The sequence below is a fragment of the Engraulis encrasicolus genome, chromosome 8 (assembly GCF_034702125.1).
Source record: "Engraulis encrasicolus isolate BLACKSEA-1 chromosome 8, IST_EnEncr_1.0, whole genome shotgun sequence".
Lineage (NCBI taxonomy): Eukaryota > Metazoa > Chordata > Actinopteri > Clupeiformes > Engraulidae > Engraulis > Engraulis encrasicolus.
The window spans coordinates 8624371-8646870 of NC_085864.1; the positions used below are offsets into that span (position 1 = coordinate 8624371).

The 22500-nt window shown below is 43.3% G+C and overlaps 1 protein-coding gene across 1 annotated transcript in view; it reads left to right on the forward strand.

The window, feature by feature from the left end:
* Nucleotides 1-22500, forward strand: part of LOC134454137 (spectrin beta chain, non-erythrocytic 4-like) — a 133135-nt gene that overhangs the window by 13967 nt on the left and 96668 nt on the right. The window contains 9 exon segments of the mRNA XM_063204941.1: nt 9977-10068; nt 11631-11711; nt 12129-12244; nt 12934-13046; nt 13371-13558; nt 17295-17412; nt 17837-17995; nt 19524-19826; nt 21162-21312. Coding sequence (XP_063061011.1) covers nt 9977-10068; nt 11631-11711; nt 12129-12244; nt 12934-13046; nt 13371-13558; nt 17295-17412; nt 17837-17995; nt 19524-19826; nt 21162-21312 — 1321 coding nt within the window.

Here is a 22500-nt window from a genome sequence, read left to right on the forward strand (position 1 = left end):
AACATCCATCCGGTGTGAATGCATTTGCACGCCCTCGAGGCTTATTAGGGAGGAAAGGGGGAGAAGACCCCTACCAAGCCCAAACATATAAAAGGACACTGCCAGCAGCCTCATAGAGGACGTCTGTGGTGGTCTCACAGGAGCAGGTAGATCAGCTGATTATCGACTGCTAGGCTACATTGTGGAACATGTACAACCCCTAAACGAAAAATCACTGTATCACACGTGTGTTATAAGTGTGTTACATAAGATACACAATTTCCTTAAAAATATATAGGCATATTTGTGCATTTGACTTTTGCCTTCATTAGGTCTACCTTCATTCAAGAGTTTTGCTCATGTAAATGAATTCATACACAAACAGATAGGCTATATAATATATATATATATTTCATATTATATATATATTATTTAGGCAATTAATTTATGAATTTATTGAAATGCTAGTAGACTTCATTTCACTAGGCTAGAACTGGTCTACCTTGTCTGTACTGCATGCTGCAAGTTTCATCACCTGGTATGAAACCCACAATTGCAGCGTCATGAGCAAATGTCTAGTCAGTTTCAAAGAATGTATGATTTCTAGCTCGTGGTGTGAAAAAAGTATTTATTTGAATATTTTTATGAAAAAAGTGAAAATGAACTGAACTTTGAACTAGTTCACAATTAAAATTGTGAACTTTGAACGTGAACTGTTCACTTTGAGCATTTATGAACTGAACTAGAACTAGTTCAGAAAATCTGTGAACTGGCACAACACTGGTGTTGGGGATAGTGAGGGGAGGGGAGGGGAAGGGAGTTATTTAGGAGGTGAAGGGGTGAGGGGTAGGGCGGTGTTTGTGGAGGTGAGATGGTTTAGGTGTTGTGTGTGATGGGGAAGAGAGTGGAGGAGGTAAGAGGGGAGGGAAGAGGAGTGGGAGTGGAGGGGAGTGTGGTTCGGACTCACTGTGGTTCTGTACTGTGGATGGGGGAGGGAGGGCAGGGGGTGAGTGGCAACTGACAACATGGCATCATGAGAATGTGTATAAATAAATACAATGTCATTTTTTTCCGTCTTTGTGTTTGTGCAGAATGCTTTTGCATGTTAAATCGTGCTCTACAACGCCCTGGGACTGGTTAGGGTTAGTGGTTGTTTTGGTCTGGGCACAATTTTGCCTTTATTCTTGCTTGCTTTACTGTTGTTGCGAAAAGTAAAGCTGCAAAAATATTGCCTTACTGACAGATTAGGGTTTGGGGCACAGCTTAGCAGTTTTGTCGTTTAGCTACAGAAATCCGTTGCGACCGTGGGCAAACTTCTTTCCTCACACAAGGTTGGTCAGGTGACAAAACTTCTTTTGTGCGGCGTTGCCCTCCACGACTTCACTCGAAAAGGTGTCGTACCAACAAGCAGAATTCACTAGCATGCTTGTAACACACCTTTTTATGATGCCAGACTGCAACGGAGGTGAGGAGGTTTGGGCAGAGGTGACTCATCACGTGGGTGGCGTGAGTGTGGTTGATGGCACAGCTCACGAGGGGTGAGATGGGCAATGAAACGTACAAACTTTGTAGAGTGTGGTGTGTGTGTGTGTGTGTGTGTGTGTGTGTGTGTGTGTGTGTGTGTGTGTGTGTGTGTGTGTGTGTGTGTGTGTGTGTGTGTGTGTGTGTGTGTGTGTGTGTGTGTGTGTGTGTGTGGTGTTTTGGGGATGGAAATCATATCTGGCAACCTTGGCTCCAGCTCCAGCTCCAGCTGGTGTGCCCGCCTCCATGCCTCTGGCTGCCCTCGCTCTTCTCTACCTACCTAGCGTTCCCTCTCTCTGCCATAGTCTCTACTCCCCATGCTACCGCCTCCCTCTGCCACTACTGCTGTGGGTGAGCCAGGGCACGCTGGCAAAGTGCCAGCTCCTGGAGTGGCCTGAAGCCTGGGGGATGGAAGCTGAATGGCCTCCTGAATTTTGCATACTGTGAGTAGAGTGGAGAGGAGGAGACTGAGACAGTGGCAGAGGCAGGGGCTGGGCTTGAGGCAGAGGTCATGGAATAGGTAGAGTTAGAGGAAGAGACATAGAGGCAGTAGTGATGAAGATTGAGGCATACTGTAAAGGTGTAATATTTGTTGGACTTTATTTCCATGCTTCATGATGCCCATTCACAAATGTTACCTCTTCACAAACGGGAACAGGGAGAAGGATATATACAGTAGAGGGGGATACGGTATGTAGACAGAAGGACAGAGCCAGAGAAGCTGAAGTCAGATGCACTGTAAAGCACTCTATTGTATGGCAGTCATGGGTAAGCGGTTAGGGCGTCAGACTTGTATCGCAAAGGTTGCCAGTTCAACTCCCGACTCGCCAGGTTGGTGTAATTAACCAGTGCTCTGCCCCATTCTCCTCCATGACTGAGGTACACTGACTATGGTACCGTCCCGCCGCACTGCTCCCTTGAGGTGCCATTGGGAGCTACCCCCTTGCACGGGTGAGGCACGAATGCAATTTTGTGCACTTGTGTCACAATGACAATGGGAGTTGGAGTTTCCCTGTTGGGCTTTCACTTGACTTACTGCTTTAGTCTAGTGCTGTAATCCAGTGCTGCCCTGCTGTACAGTACCAAAGGCACCAATTTCAGCTTGAGGGGTCAAAATTGTAGAATACTGTAATGACTGAAGTGTGTATACAGGCAGATAGAAGACAACAGCACATTTTCATTGTTATTGGGTTTTTTCGCCCCTCCACATTCATCTATGGGGGGTCAAAAATGTCAGTCCCCCCGTCCCCCAATTCTGCACCTATGTACAGTACAGATGCAGAGGGAAGGCAGTTATAGTGGACAGGGAGATACAGTCGGAGGCAATTATATTGCACCATGTTTTTCTCATTGCAACACGATTGCTCCTTTCAAGGTCCATCTGCTAGGAACAGTCAAAGTGAAGGTGAAGGTGAAGATTGTGCACATCCCAGGAAAGGGTGAAAAGGAAAAAGGGTCTGCACAATTAAAATCCTTTGTTTAAAAAATATATATATATGACGGCATTACATTTCGACTTCATCAGTCTTAAATTTTTTTTTTTTTAAAAACGACAAAAGAAGATTTTAAGTGTGGAAAATTACCTGCTAGATTATCTGCTAGAAACGCCTTGCAAGCCTCATAGTATGCCCATGGAACAGGAAAGAATACGATACTGCAGGTTACAGGGGCAAGAGTGTTACTGGGGCCAAAGTGAAGGGAAGGGAAGCTGAACTGAGCTACACTGCACTGTGCCATAATAGTCTACTGCACTGCTTTAATGCTGTATTGCCGTAATCCAGTGCTGCTGTGCTGTGCTTTGCTGTGGTGTGCTGTAGTATTCTGTGCTGTAGTGTTCTGCTACGGTACACTGGCGCTTCAGACAAGGGTGGGGCATGCGAGCTCTACTGTAGCTCCAGCTCTGCCTCAGTCTATGACTCTTCACTCTTGTAGTCTCTCTCTCTCTCTCTCTCTCTCTCTCTCTCTCTCTCTCTCTCTCTCTCTCTCTCTCTCTCTCTCTCTCTCTCTCTCTCTCTCTCTGTACTGTCCGCATCTGTCATTCAGCACTGTGCACACAAACATGAGCGTGCACACACACACACACACACACACACACACACACACACACACACACACACACACACACACACACACACACACACACACACACACACAGACACACACACACACGCACGCACATTGTCTTCGCGTAACCTTTAAGTGTGTGGGGCGGTTTCTGGTCATCTTTTTGAGGCTGTGCTGTCTGCTTTGTTTATATGACACTCCTGTTTTTTCTGCACCGCTCCGCTCCTCCTCATGTGGTGGAGGTCAGCCATTATGCTTGCAATCTTTGTTTCCTTCCCTCTTTCTTTTTTGTCTCTTATGCTTTATTTATTTTTCTCTCATTTCTTTCCTTTTCCCATTTTCTTTCTCTCTCTCTCTCTCTCTCTCTCTCTCTCTCTCTCTCTCTCTCTCTCTCTCTCTCTCTCTCTCTCTCTCTCTCTCTCTCTCTCTCTCTGTCTCTCTCTCACTTTCACTCTACTAGTTTCTTTCTTTCTTTCTTTCTTTCTTTCTTTCTTTCTTTCTTTCTTTCTTTCTTTCTTTCTTTCTTTCTTTCTTTCTTTCTTTCTTTCTTTCTCTTGTGCATCCAGTCAGCCTACCCCCCCCCCCTTTCTCTCTCTCTCTCTTTCTCTGCTATAGTTTGCTTTGCCCAGTCAGCAGGTAAAGCCTTGCCACTGCAGCAGTGTTATCTTACACACACACGTACACACGCACAGTCGCACACACGCGCATGCACACACGCACATGCACACACAGATACGCACACAAACTCTCTCATGTACACATGCATTGCATACACATACACACATATAAGCGTGCACACACATGTAACAACACACATGCACACACACATTCACACACAGACATGCATAAATATTACCTACTCCTACGTCGCACACACACACACACACACACACACACACACACACACACACACACACACACACACACACACACACACACACACACACACACACACACACACACACACACACACACGCATACACACACACCCACACACACACACACACACTCACACACACACACACAGAAAGATATTACTTGCACACACACACACAGACACATGCATTCATACAAATATACCGTTCATTACACACACACGCTCATTCAGAAAGACCCTCACTCCCACCAACCAACATTTTTAGTTGAAAAGCAAGCTGTAACAAAAAGAACAACTTGAAAACTTGCGTGTAAAAGCTGGCCTCTAGCCTGAAATAATACCCCCAACAATAGCCCCAAATAATACATGCTTAGTCATTAGCTGTAAGGTCTTTGCACTTCCTTTTTACACTGTAAGCTGTTTTCCACTGTAGGGGCCGTTTTTTTATTTTATATATATATATATATATATATATATATATATATATATATATATATATATATACAGTGCCCTCCATAATTATTGGCACCCCTGGTTGAGATGTGTTAAAAGCCTTAAAATAAATTCAGTGTTTATTGCAGAAGAATACTGTCACACTGAAAATTGTAGGAAAATGTAGCCTTCAACTCAAATGAATTGTAAGAAAATAAAAAAATCCCTGACTAAAAAATAATTATTTTTCATTAAATCACCTGTTCCACAATTATTGGCACCCTTAACAATTCCCAGAAAATAAATATAATTGAAGCATTTCTGTCATTTCTAAAGTAGTTTACAAAGTTTACCAGAGTATGTAGGAACATTTAATTAGTAATTCATCACTTCCTGTTTCCCTGGGGTATAAATATGACGTGACACCGAGGCCATTTCTCTTATCCACTCTTAAACATGGGAAAGACAAAGGAACACAGCATACAAGTGAGGCAGATGTGCGTCGACCTTCACAGGTCAGGCAGAGGCTACAAGAAGATTGCCACTCAACTGCTGCTGCCCATATCCACTGTGAGAGGAATAATTAAGAAGTTCAAAACAACTGGAACAGTGGTAAACAAGCCTGGACGAGGACCCAAGTTTATTTTGCCACCACGCACAGTGAGGAGGATGGTAAGAGAAATCAAAAGATCTCCAAAGCTCACTGTTACAGAATTACAACAAATGGTAGCATCCTGGGGTCACAAAGTCTCCAAATCAACCATCAGGCGTTGTCTACACGCCAACAAGCTGTTTGGGAGGCATGCACGGAGAAAACCTTTCCTCACTCACAATCATAAACGCAAGCGTCTGGAGTTCGCCAAGCGGTATTGGGGCTTCAACTGGGACCGTGTGCTTTGGTCAGATGAGACCAAGATTGAGCTTTTTGGCAACAAACACTCTAAGTGGGTCTGGCGTACCACGAAAGATGCGCATGCTGAAAAGCACCTCATACCCACTCTGAAGTATGAGGGTGGGTCAGTGATGCTGTGGGGCTGTTTCGCTTCCAAAGGCCCTGGGAACCTTGTTAGGGTGCATGGCATCATGAATGCTTTGAAATACCAGGACATTTTAAATAAAAATCTATTGCCTTCTGCCCGAAAGCTGAAGCTGGGTCGTCACTGGGTCTTTCAGCAAGACAATGACCCTAAACATATGGCCAAATCTACACAGAAATGGTTCACCAGACACAAAATCAAGCTCCTCCCATGGCCATCTCAGTCCCCTGACCTCAACCCCATTGAGAACCTGTGGGGTGAGCTGAAGAGGAGAGTACAGAGGAGAGGACCCAGGTCTCTGGATGATTTAGAGAGATTCTGCAAAGAGGAATGGCTGAAGATCCCTCTTTCTGTCTTTTCCCATCTTGTGAAACATTATAGGAGAAGATTAGGTGCTGTTTTGTTGGCAAAAGGGGGTTGTACAAAATATTAACACCAGGGGTGCTAATAATTGTGACACACATTATTTGAGGTCAAATAATTATTTCTTTATGTGGGATTTTTTCCCCACTGAATAAATGCACTTGTATTGAAGGTTGGATTTTTCTCTTTTTTTCCATTAAGGTCCCATATTATTTAGAAAAAAGATAAAATAATTGGAAGCTAAAAAACACATCTCAACCAGGGGTGCCAATAATTATGGAGGGCACTGTATATATATATATATATATATATATTGTGTGTGTGTGTGTGTTATACACAGAACAAAGCACATATTGACAAACATGTATCAGAGTCCTTGAAATGGTGTTACATTACAGTGCATAGGAGGCATTCGGGTCTTGCAATACAGTAGTCAGTCTTCTCCTCTTATGTAGGACAATAGAGGATCCCAGATCTTGTGATAGTACTTCATGTTGTCCATGTTGTGATACCTGATCTTCTCCAGGCTCAACACATTCCCCCTTTCCCTTAGCCACATTTCGTAGCTTGGTGCAAAGTCACTTTTCCACATCTGCAGGATAATTTTCTTTGCCACAACCATTCCTAAAGATACAGCTTGAGCCTCAAATGTATTAGCCAAAAGAAGACCCCCTGTCCCTCCCAAAATGGCAACCAGTGGGTCTGGTTTAAATGTCTTCTTGAAGGCTTTAGAAAAGCATTGAAACATTTCATACCAGTAAGATGACAACTTAATGCAAGACCAGGGAGGATGGGCAAGTGTCCCATCAGTAATTTTACATCTGTTACAAAGTGGTGATGTTGATGGGTCAAACTTGTGAATTTTGGTCTTAAAATAATACAGACGATGCAATGTCTTGAATTGTATCAGGTTATGTCTAACATTAACTGAGCAATCATTTATATTTTCTAAGCATTGTTCCCAAAACACTTCTCCTATCTCTTCGTTTAACTCAGTAGCCCATGCTTGTCTATGGGCAGAGGAATCATTGGGACTCATCTTTACTAGGGAGTGATAGAAATATGAGACTGCCCCTTTATCAAGGGGGTTGAATCTGTTTATCATGTTTAGGGTTTCATGGCAGGGTTTGATGTGGAAACTAGGGGTGTGTTTCTTTGTGAATTCACGTATTTGAAAGTATCTAAAGAGATTAGACGCTGGAATGTTATACAAGCTTTGAAGCTGAGCAAAAGAGGCAAAAATGTCATCTATATACAATGAGTTCAAGTCACTTATTCCCTTCTCAAGCCATGTTGCAAATACTGCATTTGTCTTGCCAAGGGTGAATGCATGGTTATTACATATTGGGCTGTCTAAATAAGTGCTGGGTGCTTTTATGTATCGTTTAATGTGACTCCATATTTTCAAGGTGTCAGCAATGATGGAACTCCCACTGAATAATGTTTTGTTGCATTTGGTAGGGCTGTTCAACAGGGAAAGGAGTGAGGTGCCATTGCATAAAGCACGCTCCAGTGTCAACCAAGCTGGGCAACCTTCTGTGCTGTCTTGAGGCCCGCTTTGTAGGGGCCGTTTTTAAACCCGTTTCATGTCACATGAGGTCAGGCGTGAATAATAAAATGTCTTTTTCCGAGACCCTTTTAACAAGACAATCTGTCTTCGAACCAGTGTGTGACTTTAGTCTCGATCCTGAGATATATTTAACATCGGCAAGGGTGGTATGGTATGTATCGATCGGACATAGATTAATGATTGCGATAGCCTGACTATTGTACTGCTTGCAGTCTCGAAGGCGTTGTATGTTATCTGGTGTCGTGTTGCCATAACTGGTAGATTGAATTACAGGACAGCAATAAGAGTTTAGGCTCTTTGTCATTCTTCGAGACCTGTGAATACATACTAGAAAGATAGTGCAGAAGCACCATCATAATTTCTCGATAGCGTCCCAGTATTGAATTCACTACAGTACGTGTATACTCCATTGGAGTAGTAATATGACATGGACTACAAAACAGCATGGAGCTCTGGCTCTGCAGCATATAGACTATATTACTAACAGTGTAAACATTCCTATACCCGATGTAGGTAAGAAAGATGTATGTCACTTCTTAATTAAATAAATCATGTTTTGGGGGGAGTTCCCACTAATACGTGAAAAGTTACCATTTCCGCCTGCACAAATATTTTAATATCACCATTGAATTACATAAAATCTACTTGACGTCACTGATGAGCTCTATTAGGGTAAGTTGGGCTGCCAACTCTGATGAGGCTGAGTTGGGCTGCCATCTTTATTGAGGGCGTGTTGGGACACGCTTTATTTGATGAGGGCAGGTTGGGCCACTATATCCACATAGCCAAGCCAGTCACATCATTTAGCAATCCATGTTTACTCTCAGGGGACAAAACACACATGGAAAGACACACACACACACACACACACACACACACACACACACACACACACACACACACACACACACACACACACACACACACACACACACACACACACACACACACACACACACACACACACACACACACACACACACACATACTCACACATAAACAAACATTTTGTAATCTACCCCGTAGACATGCTTGAGAGAGAGAGAGAGAGACAGCCACATGCAGTATAGTGTAATCAAGCCCTGATCGCCATGACGCCGCATGTGCTCGCCTCGCCGTGATGGAGAGTGATTGACAGGCGGGTTGGGGCAGAGCAGCTGAGAGGGAAAGTGATTAGTGATTAGAGAGGCTGACATGGTGTCAGGGAGTAGGCTACACTCGACGTGGTGAAGTGAGAGCTGTGCATGTGTGTGTGTGTGTGTGTGTGTGTGTGTGTGTGTGTGTGTGCAGGGAAGCCTACAGGGGGGGACAAAGGGGTCAGTTGTCCCGGGCCCAGGGAGAGAAGGGGCCCAAAATTGGATCCTCATCACATTGTGTGTATTAGATTGGGGGCCCTTTCAAATGACTTTGTCCCGGGCCCTGCAAAGGCTGTCAGCGGCCCTGTGTGTGTGTGTGTGTGTGTGTGTGTGTGTGTGTGTGTGTGTGTGTGTGTGTGTGTGTGTGTGTGTGTGTGTGTGTGTTTGAAATAATACATTTAGCATTCTGTTAAATGTCTGTGTTGTCTAGGTATAGAGAGCTTATATGAACTACTGTACAGAGCCAACATGCACATGAAAAATATTGTATTTTACACACTGTCAGATGTCTGTGCTTTCGTGTTTTGTATGTTGGTGTACATATCTGGGCACATTTATTATATCTGTTTATTTGTGCGTGTGTGTCAACATGTATCACAATACGATAGTAACGGCAGCTGACCTGTGTCCCCTGTTGATTCCCTCTCTCCCCATCTCTCCTGTCTTCCCTCTCTCCCCATCTCTCCTGTCTTCCCTCCTTCTCCTCATGTGTCCTGTCTTCCCTCTCTCTCCATCTCTCCTGTCTTCCCTCTCTCCCCATCTCTCCTGTCTTCCCTCCTTCTCCTCATGTGTCCTGTCTTCCCTCTCTCCCCATCTCTCCTGTCTTCCCTCTCTCCCCATTTCTCCTGTCTTCCCTCTCTCCCCATCTCTCCTGTCTTCCCTCCTTCTCCCCATTTTTCCTGTCTTCCCTCCTTCTCCTCGTGTGTCCTGTCTTCCCTCCTTCTCCTCATGTGTCCTGTCTTCTTCCCCCCTCTCTTCCCTCTCTCTCCACTCTCAGATCCAGGTAATAAAGATCGAGACGGAGGACAACAGAGAGACCCGTTCAGCTAAGGATGCCCTACTGCTGTGGTGCCAGATGAAAACGGCTGGGTGAGAATACACACTGTACATACGCAAACACATATAAATACTAGGGATGGCACAAACCGCACCGAAACCCGAAACCGTACAATTCACACACATACCGAACCGAACCATGCAATCCGTCGCAAACCGCTATTCATGTACTGCCCAGAAAAAATGTAAAGCAGAGATTCTAGGACTATCTTATCCAGTCTCTTTGATTAAAACATTAGCGTATAAGACCAATCAGAGGATTACACAATTAAAATCACACCATTTTCACATTATGAGCCTATACAATAAGCCTATTATAAGCCTATACATCACTTTATAACTGCAGTTATATAAATATTGTTTAATATTCCCAGTGCATCATTTATCATGAACTAAAAAAATGAACCGTAGAGAACCGAAAACCGTGACCTTGACACCGTGATATGAACCGAACCGTGAATTTTGTGAACCGTACCACCCCTAATAAATACATGCAGCCAATATAAACCGTGGCCTAATGGTTAAGGAGGTGGACTTAAGATCAGATGGTTACATGTTCGAGTCCCACCCTTCCGCTCTCTACACCTCCTTCCATGACTGAAATGCCCTTGAGCAGGGCACCTAACCTCACATTGCTCCAGGGACTGTAACCAATACTCTGAGTTGCTTTGGATAAAAGCGTAAGCTAAGTGTAATGTAATAATATAATACTTATGCTCAATATATAATCTTAAACCAAAAAACGCAACTTTACAAGATTATCTTATCTTATCTTATCTTATCTTATCTTATCTTATCTTATCTTATCTTATCTTATCTTATCTTATCTTATCTTATCTTATCTTATCTTATCTTATCTTATCTTATCAATATAAATGAACCATATAACAGAGTATGCTAACAACATACTATCTATTACTGCTGAATTCTGCAAAGTACTATGTTTGTTTTACTCACTGTAATAACTATTTTTTGTTCATAACAACGGTATATTTTTGACGAATATAGCAAATTGCCTCTAAGACCTCACCCTATAAGACGTCTTCCAGGAACATCACACTTTTGAATGGTGCAATAGACCACCATGACGCAATGATCTCAAGCACAAATCACTGCAGTACAAGGCACACATATCTAGTAATACCTGAATATATCTGTATTGTATGGTTTGGCATCAGTGGCAGTAAGCAGCTGGGACAGCTGTATTGATGCCTGAGGCTCAATGGCAGTGTGGTGGTGTATGTGTACAACTCTGTTCGCTGGATTCACTGTCTTGGCTTGAAAGTCAGTGAGAATACAACATCTACTGGTCCAGCTGGTTGTCGCTGTCAATATATGTTTTAATATACCTGTAACTCCCTGGAGGAAAACATAAAGCTGTGCAAGTTTTTATTCAGTTTATTACTTTATTAAGCTAGTTAATAGGGAAAATGGAGAAAATCCTGCAACACAGTGAGTGAGTGCGTGCGTGCGTGCGTGCGTGCGTGCGCACCTGCGTGATTGTGTGTGTGTGTGTGTGTGTGTGCGTGTGCGTGTGCGTGTGCGTGTGCGTGTGCTATGTTAACTAAAGGTGTGTGTGGTGTGATGTCATGCAGGTATCCTGAGGTGAACATCCATAACTTCACCAACTGTTGGAGGGACGGCCTGGCGTTCAACGCACTCATACACAGACACAGGTACTACTTATTGTACTCTCTCTCTCTCTCTCTCTCTCTCTCTCTCTCTCTCTCTCTCTCTCTCTCTCTCTCTCTCTCTCTCTCTCTCTCTCTCTCTCTCTCTCTCTCTCTCTCTCTCTCTCTCTCAACACACTCATACACAGACACAGGTACACTACTGTACTCTCTCTCTCTCTCTCTCTCTCTCTCTCTCTCTCTCTCTCTCTCTCTCTCTCTCTCTCAACACACTCATACACAGACACAGGTACACTACTGTACTCTCTCTCTCTCTCTCTCTCTCTCTCTCTCTCTCTCTCTCTCTCTCTCTCTCTGACCATACTGAAGACCATAACATACAGTATATCAAAAATTACTCAATTACTCGCAATAATGTTCTTGCAGTCCTCTGACACCAATCCTTTTGTTACATATTTTCAGACCTGACTTAATTGAGTTCCACAAGTTGGCCAGGTCCAATGCCACGCACAACCTCCAGCAAGCCTTCAACGTCGCAGAACAGAGCCTTGGTCTCACCAAGCTGCTGGACCCAGAAGGTACTGTATCACTTGTTTTCATTCCAACCATCTGTCCCTCTTTCTTTCTTCTTTGTCATTTTTTTTCATGATGAGACAGTGGAGGAGAGACAGGAAGCGAGTTGGGATCGAGAGATGGGGAAAGATCTAACGGCATGGCCTTCTTTGGTATTTTTAAACAGTGATGTTTTTATATCTATTTGTGCGGTCTTTTATGCTTTGATAAGGACCATGTATTTGAGTCTGAGACAAATATAGAATTCATTCACCAGAGACACAGAATACAAGTACATTTCGCAAAGCCAGTCATTCATATGAGAAGACGAGCGAAGCTTGTTTCATCCTGTGCAAATGAGGAAAGGTTGCAGTCGATTTGATTCAGCTGACAGAATGGAACACTGAATTTCCCCTCGCTTTGCCTTTGCTCATGTCACCTCCTTGTGTCCCGAGCAAAATGCAGACGGTGCCACCACACAACATATGACATGGTTTGAGCCTGATAGTTTGCAGGTGCCAATGTTTTTGAAAGAAAGCCCATCTGGGAAACTCCAACTCCCATTTTCATTGTGACAGCACTCCCCTGCACACAAGTGCACACAATGAAATTGCATATATGCCTCACCCGGCTCCAACTCCAACTCCCATTGTCATTGTGACACAGCACTCCTTTTCTCTCCTTCTGCTCTTTTGCTCCTCTGTTGTAAACCCAGATGTGAACACAGAGAACCCAGACGAGAAGTCCATCATCACCTATGTGGTGTCCTTCTACCACTACTTCTCCAAGATGAAGGCCCTGATTGTGGAGGGGAAACGAATAGGAAAGGTAAGATGATGCACAGGTGTCAGGAGTACATAGTGCTGAAAATCAGGTTTGTATTGCTTTAGATATTGTCTTTATAGGATGGAAGTTAATGAATTTAGTTGAATCTCGTCATAAGGAAAAATGAAATAGTTTACAGGGATTTCATAGGAATTTCATAGAGTTTAGATTTTTGCTTGTGGGTGTTTGTAATTGTTTATTTAATTAGCAATATATATATTTTAAATATATATGTATTTTTAGGGCTTTTCTGCCTTTATTATTTGATAAAGATTTGGTTTGATATCTGATTCCTGGTTGTGATCTAATTTTATGACAATATAAAAGGTTCTGGACAATGCAATCGAGGGCCAGAATATCATTGAGCGGTATGAGGCGCTGGCGTCGGAGCTGCTGGAGTGGATTGAGAAGACCATCAGCATCATCAGCAACCAGAAGTTCGCCAACTCGCTCACGGGGGTGCAGCAACAACTCCAAGCATTCACCACCTATTGCACCATAGAAAAACCCATCAAGTAAGTACAATATATCAAGTTAAAATATTAATAATTTTGTATTTATTAATTGTTAATATTACAAATATATACATATACTCGCTCAAGGGCAGTCCTACAATGAGTTGTTCCCCCTCAGACGCCCTGCCCCTTTCGCAGTGGCCCTGCCCACGGTGAAAAAACATCGACAAAACACGCTTATTATAACAATTGACAAAAACAAATTGTAGTAACGTTATTACATCAATGTGGTACTAGTCTAGAAATAACAGTTTTAAATGGTTTGTAATATGTTTATAACCATTTTAACGTGTCTGTAGCGATTTTCCCAATGTAATTTAGGAGCGGGTGTTCATGGTGGGGCGGGGTTTCACGATGATGCTGCCCCCTTTTGGGTGCCGCCCCGGGTTGCCTGGTTGCCTGGTAGATGTAGAAGTCCTCTTGCAAATGTAATCACAAAACTAGTGGTATGATATTACATGGCTTCAATGATGTAATGTCATACTATTCGTGTTGTAGTTACATCTTTAAGAGTACTTCTACTTCTATTACAACTCACAGCCCACAACTATGTGTTCCGTTCTCCCTTGAACCTGTTGTCATGGTGACCCTGGCCTGTGACGGTGAAGCGCACGCATTCAGCATGATTTCACCTTGTTGCTGCCTGCTACTGTCTCTGCCGCTGAAATGAAGTGAAGTGAAGTGAAGTGAAGTTGGCGGGAGAGAGCATGAGTCAGACCCTTAAGGGCTGAGTTGGTGGAGGCCACTCCAACCGTCCCATTAGCATTAGATGGCATCAGGCCTTTCACAACCAGGCAAGCAAACAAGGGAATTGGCTAGGGCCCCCAGCTGAAAGCCCCCCCCTCTTCCCTGTACATACATACACACTTCTATTCAAATTACATTAATGAGAACTTTGTGTGTGAGGCAGTACCTCCCTAAATTCAATGACCGAAAAGTGCAAAGATACGGCTATCAAAAATCTCTCTTGAGAGATTGAAGAGAAAAAAGTGGCCCCAAATTCTCTCATTGCCTAGGGACCCCAAAATACCTTGAAACGGCCCTGGTGGGTATTGCACTTTGTAGGACAGACCCCAGGCTTGGAAACTGAAATTGGTAGCTGCTCTGTTATGAAAAGCACATCAAATGTTACTAAAGTGACGAGAAAATAAGTCCTAAGTAGTGCCTGATTGCTTCTATTTTTTCACCAGTTTGACGTCACAAAGGTCCTAAGATGCTATGAGGACCATGAGCTTGAATGAAAAATCAGATATTTACTAGAATTAGAAATGTATTTGACTGTTGATGTAGTATGGGCCATGAGTTCAGGGCACTTGAAGACACTGTTCTCAACTGAACATTGTAATTTTTTAATTTTTGAAGGAAAATTCAAACCAATTACTGTATGTCGTCAAGGAGTGAACATTTTCAACACAACATAGTCATATTCTATAAGAGTAGCTACAACAGTTGGTCCTGGTCAACTAACAAAACAGACAACAAAATCATGGTCATGCTAAACCAGTGATTCTTTACCTGGGGTGCAGACACCCCCTCAGGGTGCGCCAGAGATTGGTGGGGGTGCACGGAATTTAGTTTGTGTCTAGGTTGTGACCAAAATTCTGCTTGCGAACATTATAATTAGGCTAAATCAAAACTAGATTAAAATGTGTTTTGGCCCCCATTTAAAGTAATTTAGGTATTGATTAATGTCTGAACAAAGAATCATTAATTAATGTAATTAATCACTTAAATATTTCTCTCTCTCTCAATGACACCAAACATGGATGCTACATTCTTGTGTTATGAATAGGACGTAGACCTACATCAAAATACAGTGCCCTCCATAATTATTGGCACCCCTGGTTGAGATGTGTTAAAAGCCTTAAAATAAATTCAGTGTTTATTGCAGAAGAATACTGTCACACTGAAAATTGTAGAAAAATGTAGCCTTCAACTCAAATGAATTGTAAGAAAATAAAAAAATCCCTGACTAAAAAATAATTATTTTTCATTAAATCACCTGTTCCACAATTATTGGCACCCTTAACAATTCCCAGGAAATAATTATAATTGAAGCATTTCTGTCATTTCTACAGTAGTTTACAAAGTTTACCAGAGTATGTAGGAACATTTAATTAGTAATTCATCACTTCCTGTTTCCCTGGGGTATAAATATGACGTGACACCGAGGCCATTTCTCTTATCCACTCTTAAACATGGGAAAGACAAAGGAACACAGCATACAAGTGAGGCAGATGTGCGTCGACCTTCACAGGTCAGGCAGAGGCTACAAGAAGATTGCCACTCAACTGCAGCTGCCCATATCCACTGTGAGAGGAATAATTAAGAAGTTCAAAACAACTGGAACAGTGGTAAACAAGCCTGGACGAGGACCCAAGTTTATTTTGCCACCACGCACAGTGAGGAGGATGGTAAGAGAAATCAAAAGATCTCCAAAGCTCACTGTTACAGAATTACAACAAATGGTAGCATCCTGGGGTCACAAAGTCTCCAAATCAACCATCAGGCGCTGTCTACACGCCAACAAGCTGTTTGGGAGGCATGCACGGAGAAAACCTTTCCTCACTCACAATCATAAACGCAAGCGTCTGGAGTTCGCCAAGCGGTATTGGGGCTTCAACTGGGACCGTGTGCTTTGGTCAGATGAGACCAAGATTGAGCTTTTTGGCAACAAATACTCTAAGTGGGTCTGGCGTACCACGAAAGATGCGCATGCTGAAAAGCACCTCATACCCACTGTGAAGTATGGGGGTGGGTCAGTGATGCTGTGGGGCTGTTTCGCTTCCAAAGGCCCTGGGAACCTTGTTAGGGTGCATGGCATCATGAATGCCTTGAAATACCAGGACATTTTAAATCAAAATCTGTTGCCCTCTGCCCGAAAGCTGAAGCTGGGTTGTCACTGGGTCTTTCAGCAAGACAATGACCCTAAACATATGGCCAAATCTACACAGACAACCAGACACAAAATCAAGCTCCTCCCATGGCCATCTCAGTCCCCAGACCTCAACCCCATTGAGAACCTGTGGGGTGAGCTTAAGAGGAGAGTACAGAGGAGAGGACCCGGGTCTCTGGATTATTTAGAGAGATTCTGCAAAGAGGAATGGCTGAAGATCCCTCTTTCTGTCTTTTCCCATCTTGTGAAACATTATAGGAGAAGATTAGGTGCTGTTTTGTTGGCAAAAGGGGGTTGTACAAAATATTAACACCAGGGGTGCTAATAATTGTGACACACATTATTTGATGTCAAATAATTATTTCTTTATGTGGGATTTTTTCCCCACTGAATAAATGCACTTGTATTGAAGGTTGGATTTTTCTCTTTTTTTCCATTAAGGTCCCATATTATTTAGAAAAAAAATAAAATAATTGGAAGCTAAAAAACACATCTCAACCAGGGGTGCCAATAATTATGGAGGGCACTGTACATAGAGGATGTATTGTGAGTTACGTGTATACTTAATTTCCACATAAAATACTTAGAATTCCTAAAGCAACAGGAATCTCTTCAGTTACTTTGGTTTATACCAAATCGTGCATTTTTCTGTGGTGAAGTTGACTTAAGAAGTTTAAGTTAATTTTAGAGTGGGAGTGAATGACTACCGAAAATCAACAAACTTGCTTCCCAAAAAACGCCCTATTTTCCAGTCTTGGGTATCTACGTATGTCTTTGGCTCTTCACTTGTAACTCCTCTAAGTGGTAAATATTAATGTGTTTGTGTCATGTGTTGTGCAGGTTTCAGGAGAAGGGTAACCTGGAGGTGCTTCTCTTCACCATCCAAAGCAAACTCAGAGCCAACAACCAGAAGCCATATGTGCCTAATGAGGGGAAGCTCATCTCTGACATCAACAAGGTCTCTCTCTCTTTCTCTCTCTCTCTCTCTCTCTCTCTCTCTCTCTCTCTCTCTCTCTCTCTCTCTCTCTCTCTCTCTCTCTCTCTCTCTCTCTCTCTCTCTCTCTCTCTCTCTCTCTCTCTCTCTGTATGGGCTCACTTCTTTTAATCTTCAATATTTACAATTACAGAAGTTGCCTTCTACTTTGTAGATTTTCAGTATAGTACAGGTAGACCAAGAAAAGTTATAGGACGCGTCCTCAATGCAAAAAAGTGGAATCAAGTCGGGTCTTCTAAATGGCATGACTTTCCAATGAACTTCATTCATTCTCCTAGTCTCCTAGTCTCCTAAAGGGTGCCTTATTATGTGGATCCCGGAAGAAACAGCTTTTGAATCATCTCTACCTTATCAAGCGTCTCTGCTGTTATCTCTTTCATCCAAACAGGCTTGGGAGAGGCTTGAGAAGGCGGAGCATGAAAGGGGTGTGGCCTTAAGGACAGAGCTGATTCGTCAGGAGAAGCTGGAGTTGCTAGCTCAGCGGTTCGACCACAAGACCACCATGCGACAAGCATGGCTGAACGAGAACCAGCGGCTAGTCTCACAGGTGAGAGTCTGGCATAGCAAGATACAACACACAACTAGCCTACCACATAACATATCCACGATAGTAACATACAACTAGCTTACCACATAACATATCTATTATAGCACTATACAACTAGCTTACCACATAACATCCAAAGGTACCAACTGGCCTACCACATAACATATCCAAGATAGCAACATACAACCATCTTACCACATAACATTCCAAGATTCCAACTAGCCTACCACATAACACTGCAAGATACGAACTGGCCTACCACATAACACTCTAAGATACCAACTTCTACCACATAACATTCCAAGATACCAACTTCTACCACATAACATTCCAAGATACCAACTTCTACCACATAACATTCCAAGATTCCAACTAACCTACCACATAACAGTCCTGGGGCAACATAACAGAAAAAATCCTAACTGTTCATCCTAACTTAAGATAGGAACAGTAAAATAGGAAAATTCCTAACTTCCTATTACAGAAAGAATTCCTAAGTCCTTGGCCGTTTCTTATCTTATCTTTGGCCCCCCATCCTATCTTAAGTTAGAAAATCCTAACTCTGAATCCAAACTCTGAAGCAGGGCAGTCTGTTGGTAAAAAAAATCAAAACAATCCGGTCACATACCCTGTCTATTAGCCTAATTATGCACGCAAAGAAAATAAGAGCTTTTAATTTTGCATATGAAGAGGTGGATGCGTTGGCAGAGCCATCTAATTAGAGAGTTACGTCATTTCCAGAGACCACAATGGCCCATTCCTTCCACAGCAATGGCGGCTCTCATGGAGCCTCACGGAGCGTTTTACATGTAAATCGCCATTGACCATAGTTCCAACAGAAGGAGTTACTTAGTTCCAGGAGGTGGCCATAGAACACAGAAAGTGTGGTAAAAGTAAATGTAATTCGTTTTTACTTAATCTTTGTTTGGTATGTAATGATTCTGTGTTACTCTCCAGCAAACAGAAAGTTGCTGTCTATTTAAATCTGCATGTATCACATGCCCAACCGACTTCTGGGTCTCCGATTGTCTCTCGTATTAGATGGCTCTGCCAAGCCTACGTACCATATAACATCTCCATTTTTCCACTAGCTTGTAGCTACCACATAACATTACAAGATTCCAACTACTCTACCGCATAATATTCCAAGATACCAACTAACCTACCACATAACATTTGACCATTTCACATCATTCACGATGTTTGAGTTTTACATATACATATTTTTATTTGTTCTCTTGTGTCTCAAGGACAACTTCAGCTATGAACTGCCAACTAAAATTCAGTATTTTGTGATGAACCGGCATGACTTTTAACTTTTAAAATCATTCATTTTTAAATTAGTTTTATTTGTTTATTTGCTTATTTATTTGTGCGTCTCCAGGACAACTTCAGCTATGACCTGCCAACTAGAATACAGTATTTTGTGATGAACCGGCATGACCAAACTTTTAAAACATTTCATTTTCAATTTTTTTGTTTTTGTTTGTTTGTTTGCTTATTTGTTTCTTTATTTGTGTGTCTCCAGGACAACTTTGGCTACGACCTGCCAGCAGTGGAGGCGGCCATGAAGAAGCACGAGGCGATCGAGGCGGACATCTCGTCATACGAGGAGCGCATCGGCGTGGTGGTGGAGCTGGCCGCCGAGATGGAGGCGGAGAACTACTATGACATCCGCCGCATCTCTGCGCGCAAGGAGAACATTCTGGGCCAGTGGAAGCTGCTCAAGGAGCTGGTGGTGGGCAGGAAAGCCCGGCTGGAGAAGAACCTGGCCCTGCAAAAGACCTTCCAGGAGATGGTGTACATGATCGACTGGATGGAGGAGATGCAGGTATGGTATGGAGCAGTGGAGGGTGGTTTTAAGGTGGTCTCCTAGGCTACAGGTTGCTGTAGCCCAACCTGGAGGGCAAATTGCGCTAGGAATTAGATTAGATTTGATTAGATTTATTTTACCCAAAGGGAAATTTGTTTTCACCACCATAATAACTTGTTATTGGGAGGGAAAGTGGAAAACAGCGATCCTAGCGGTTACGTTCCAACCACCAGGGCGATCCTATTGCAACTCCCATAGACGAGTTTTAAAAAAAAATCCCACAAAGATATGACGCTGAACTAGCACACCAGACACATGTTTCAGCTTACACAATAGGATGAACTAATACCTGTCGAAATCTTGAGTCATTTTTTTGCCCTTTTAAGAAAAGTAGAAATTGTGCCAATCTGGTCAGAAACGGCCTCATTGACAACACAGGGAAACAAACGAACGCAAGTTCTTCGCGTTTCTTCACATTCTTGTAATCCTGTGAGTTCCATATTGGCGTCTTATTACACATATATACACTCGATTAGTTTGGTTTGGTTTTAGCTTCTCTAGTAGATATGATGGCTTCTGTAATGATGAGTAACCACCTCTCTGGCTAATGTTTGGCCATGCTAATATCAGTTAAAAACCGAACATTTTACCACCTGAATCGATCAAACGGGCTAACATGCATATTATATGACAGTCGCTGCTCCTACTTTGATGTAATTTTTAAAGAAAAAAAACATTCATTTGATGCAGAGGCTTGGAATGTTGCCAGCAGGGGGAAATGAGATTACTTTCCCTCCCAATAGCCAACACAAAGACATAAAGTACACAACTCATTACACACAATACATTACGGAAAACGTGTCTGTCAACTGTGTAGAGGAGTATTAGTAAGGCAGGTGTGAGAGCCTAGACTGCAGCCATATCTAGCCTGTGGGGGCCCCTAGGCTGCAGCCATATCTAGCCTGTGGGGGCCCTAGGCTGCAGCCATATCTAGCCTGTGGGGGCCCCTAGGTTGCAGCCATATCTAGCCTGTGGGGGCCCCTAGGTTGCAGCCATATCTAGCCTGTGGGGGCCCCTAGGCTGCAGCCATATCTAGCCTGTGGGGGGCCCTAGGTTGCAGCTATATCTAGCCTGTGGAGGCCCCTATGCTGCAGCAATATCTAGCCTGTGGGGCGCCCTAGGCTGCAGACATATCTAGCCTGTGGGGGCCCTAGGTTGCAGCCATATCTAGCCTGTGGGGGCCCTAAGGCTGCAGCCATATCTAGCCTGTGGTGGGCCTAGGTTGCAGCCATATCGAGCTTGTGCGTTAATCCGGCCCTGAATGTATTCTCTCTTGCTGCCCTCTGCCTACAGATGCAGCTGCTGTCTAAAGACTTTGGTAAGCACCTGCTGGAGGTGGATGACCTGCTACAGAAGCACAGCCTGCAGGAGGCCGACATCACGGTACAGGGAGAACGCGTCCAGACCCTCAACACCGCTGCACTCAAGTTCACCGCCATCGAAGGTGAGAGGGATGTGCACGCTTGTGTGTGTGAGGGTGTGTGTGTGTGTGTGTGTGTGTGTGTGCGTGCGTGCGTGCGTGCGAGCGAGCGAGTGAGCGAGCAAGTGAGTGATGTGTGTGTTCGACATCACAGTACAGCGGAACGCTTCCAGACCCTCAACACCCCTGCACTCAAGTTCACCACCATCGAAGGTGACACATGATGTGTGTGTGTGTGTGTGTGTGTGTGTGTGTGTGTGTGTGTGTGTGTGTGTGTGTGTGTGTGTGTGTGTCTGTGTCTGTGTCTGTGTGTGTCTGTGTGTGTCTGTGTGTGTCTGTGTGTGTATGTATCCATGTCCGTTCCCACACCAAGTGTCAAGGTCGCTGTTTTGGAAGGTGAGAGGCCAGGAAGTGTCTTGTTTGTTCTGCATACACACAGTGTGTTTTACGAGCAAAGAGCAATTAAGCTCTATCTTCATCATGCCTATTAACGTCAATTCAGTACAATATAGGGAGCAAATGTGAAAGTATGAACACTTATATTTCAAAAAGGGAATAGCCCCGACCCGCTATAGTAGAGGACTGTGGTGTGTTCAGTTGAGTCCAATAGTAGACGACAACTCAGGCCACAAAGCCTCCCTGTTTTCCTCATCAGCGACACGTGTGCATATTAGTCTGTGTGTAATTAAGACATTATCAAGTCGACAGCCGGCCCACCCTCTCTGACTCAAGACTGTTATTAGTGCATTGGCTTAATGCTGACTTGGAAGCTCGGCACTACTTTTAGATGTTCTAGTGTTCACATAGAGTTTAAAGACTCTCAGGATGATTTTGTCCTTTTGTCGTCAGGTAGCTTCATAATACACACTGTTCTTCTGCCAGTGTAATGCTGTAAATGTCATTGAAAAGATTACCACCAGTGCTACACTACTATGACACTACACAGACTTGGTCATTACCATTCTAGTAACAGTGACTTCAGAACAGGGACCATGTCTTAACGGGTTATACTGTGCGAAATTGGGGGGCGCGGGTGCACTTGTTGTTCTGTTTATTTCCTGTGCACTTTGTATTTGCTAGTGATGTTGGCTATGATTATGTCCTCTTTTGAAAATCGCTTTGGTTATAAAGTGTCTGCCAAATGCAATGTAATGTAATGTAATGTATTGCGTTTGTCTATTGTGTCGTTTGTATGCTGTTTACTTAGTAGTA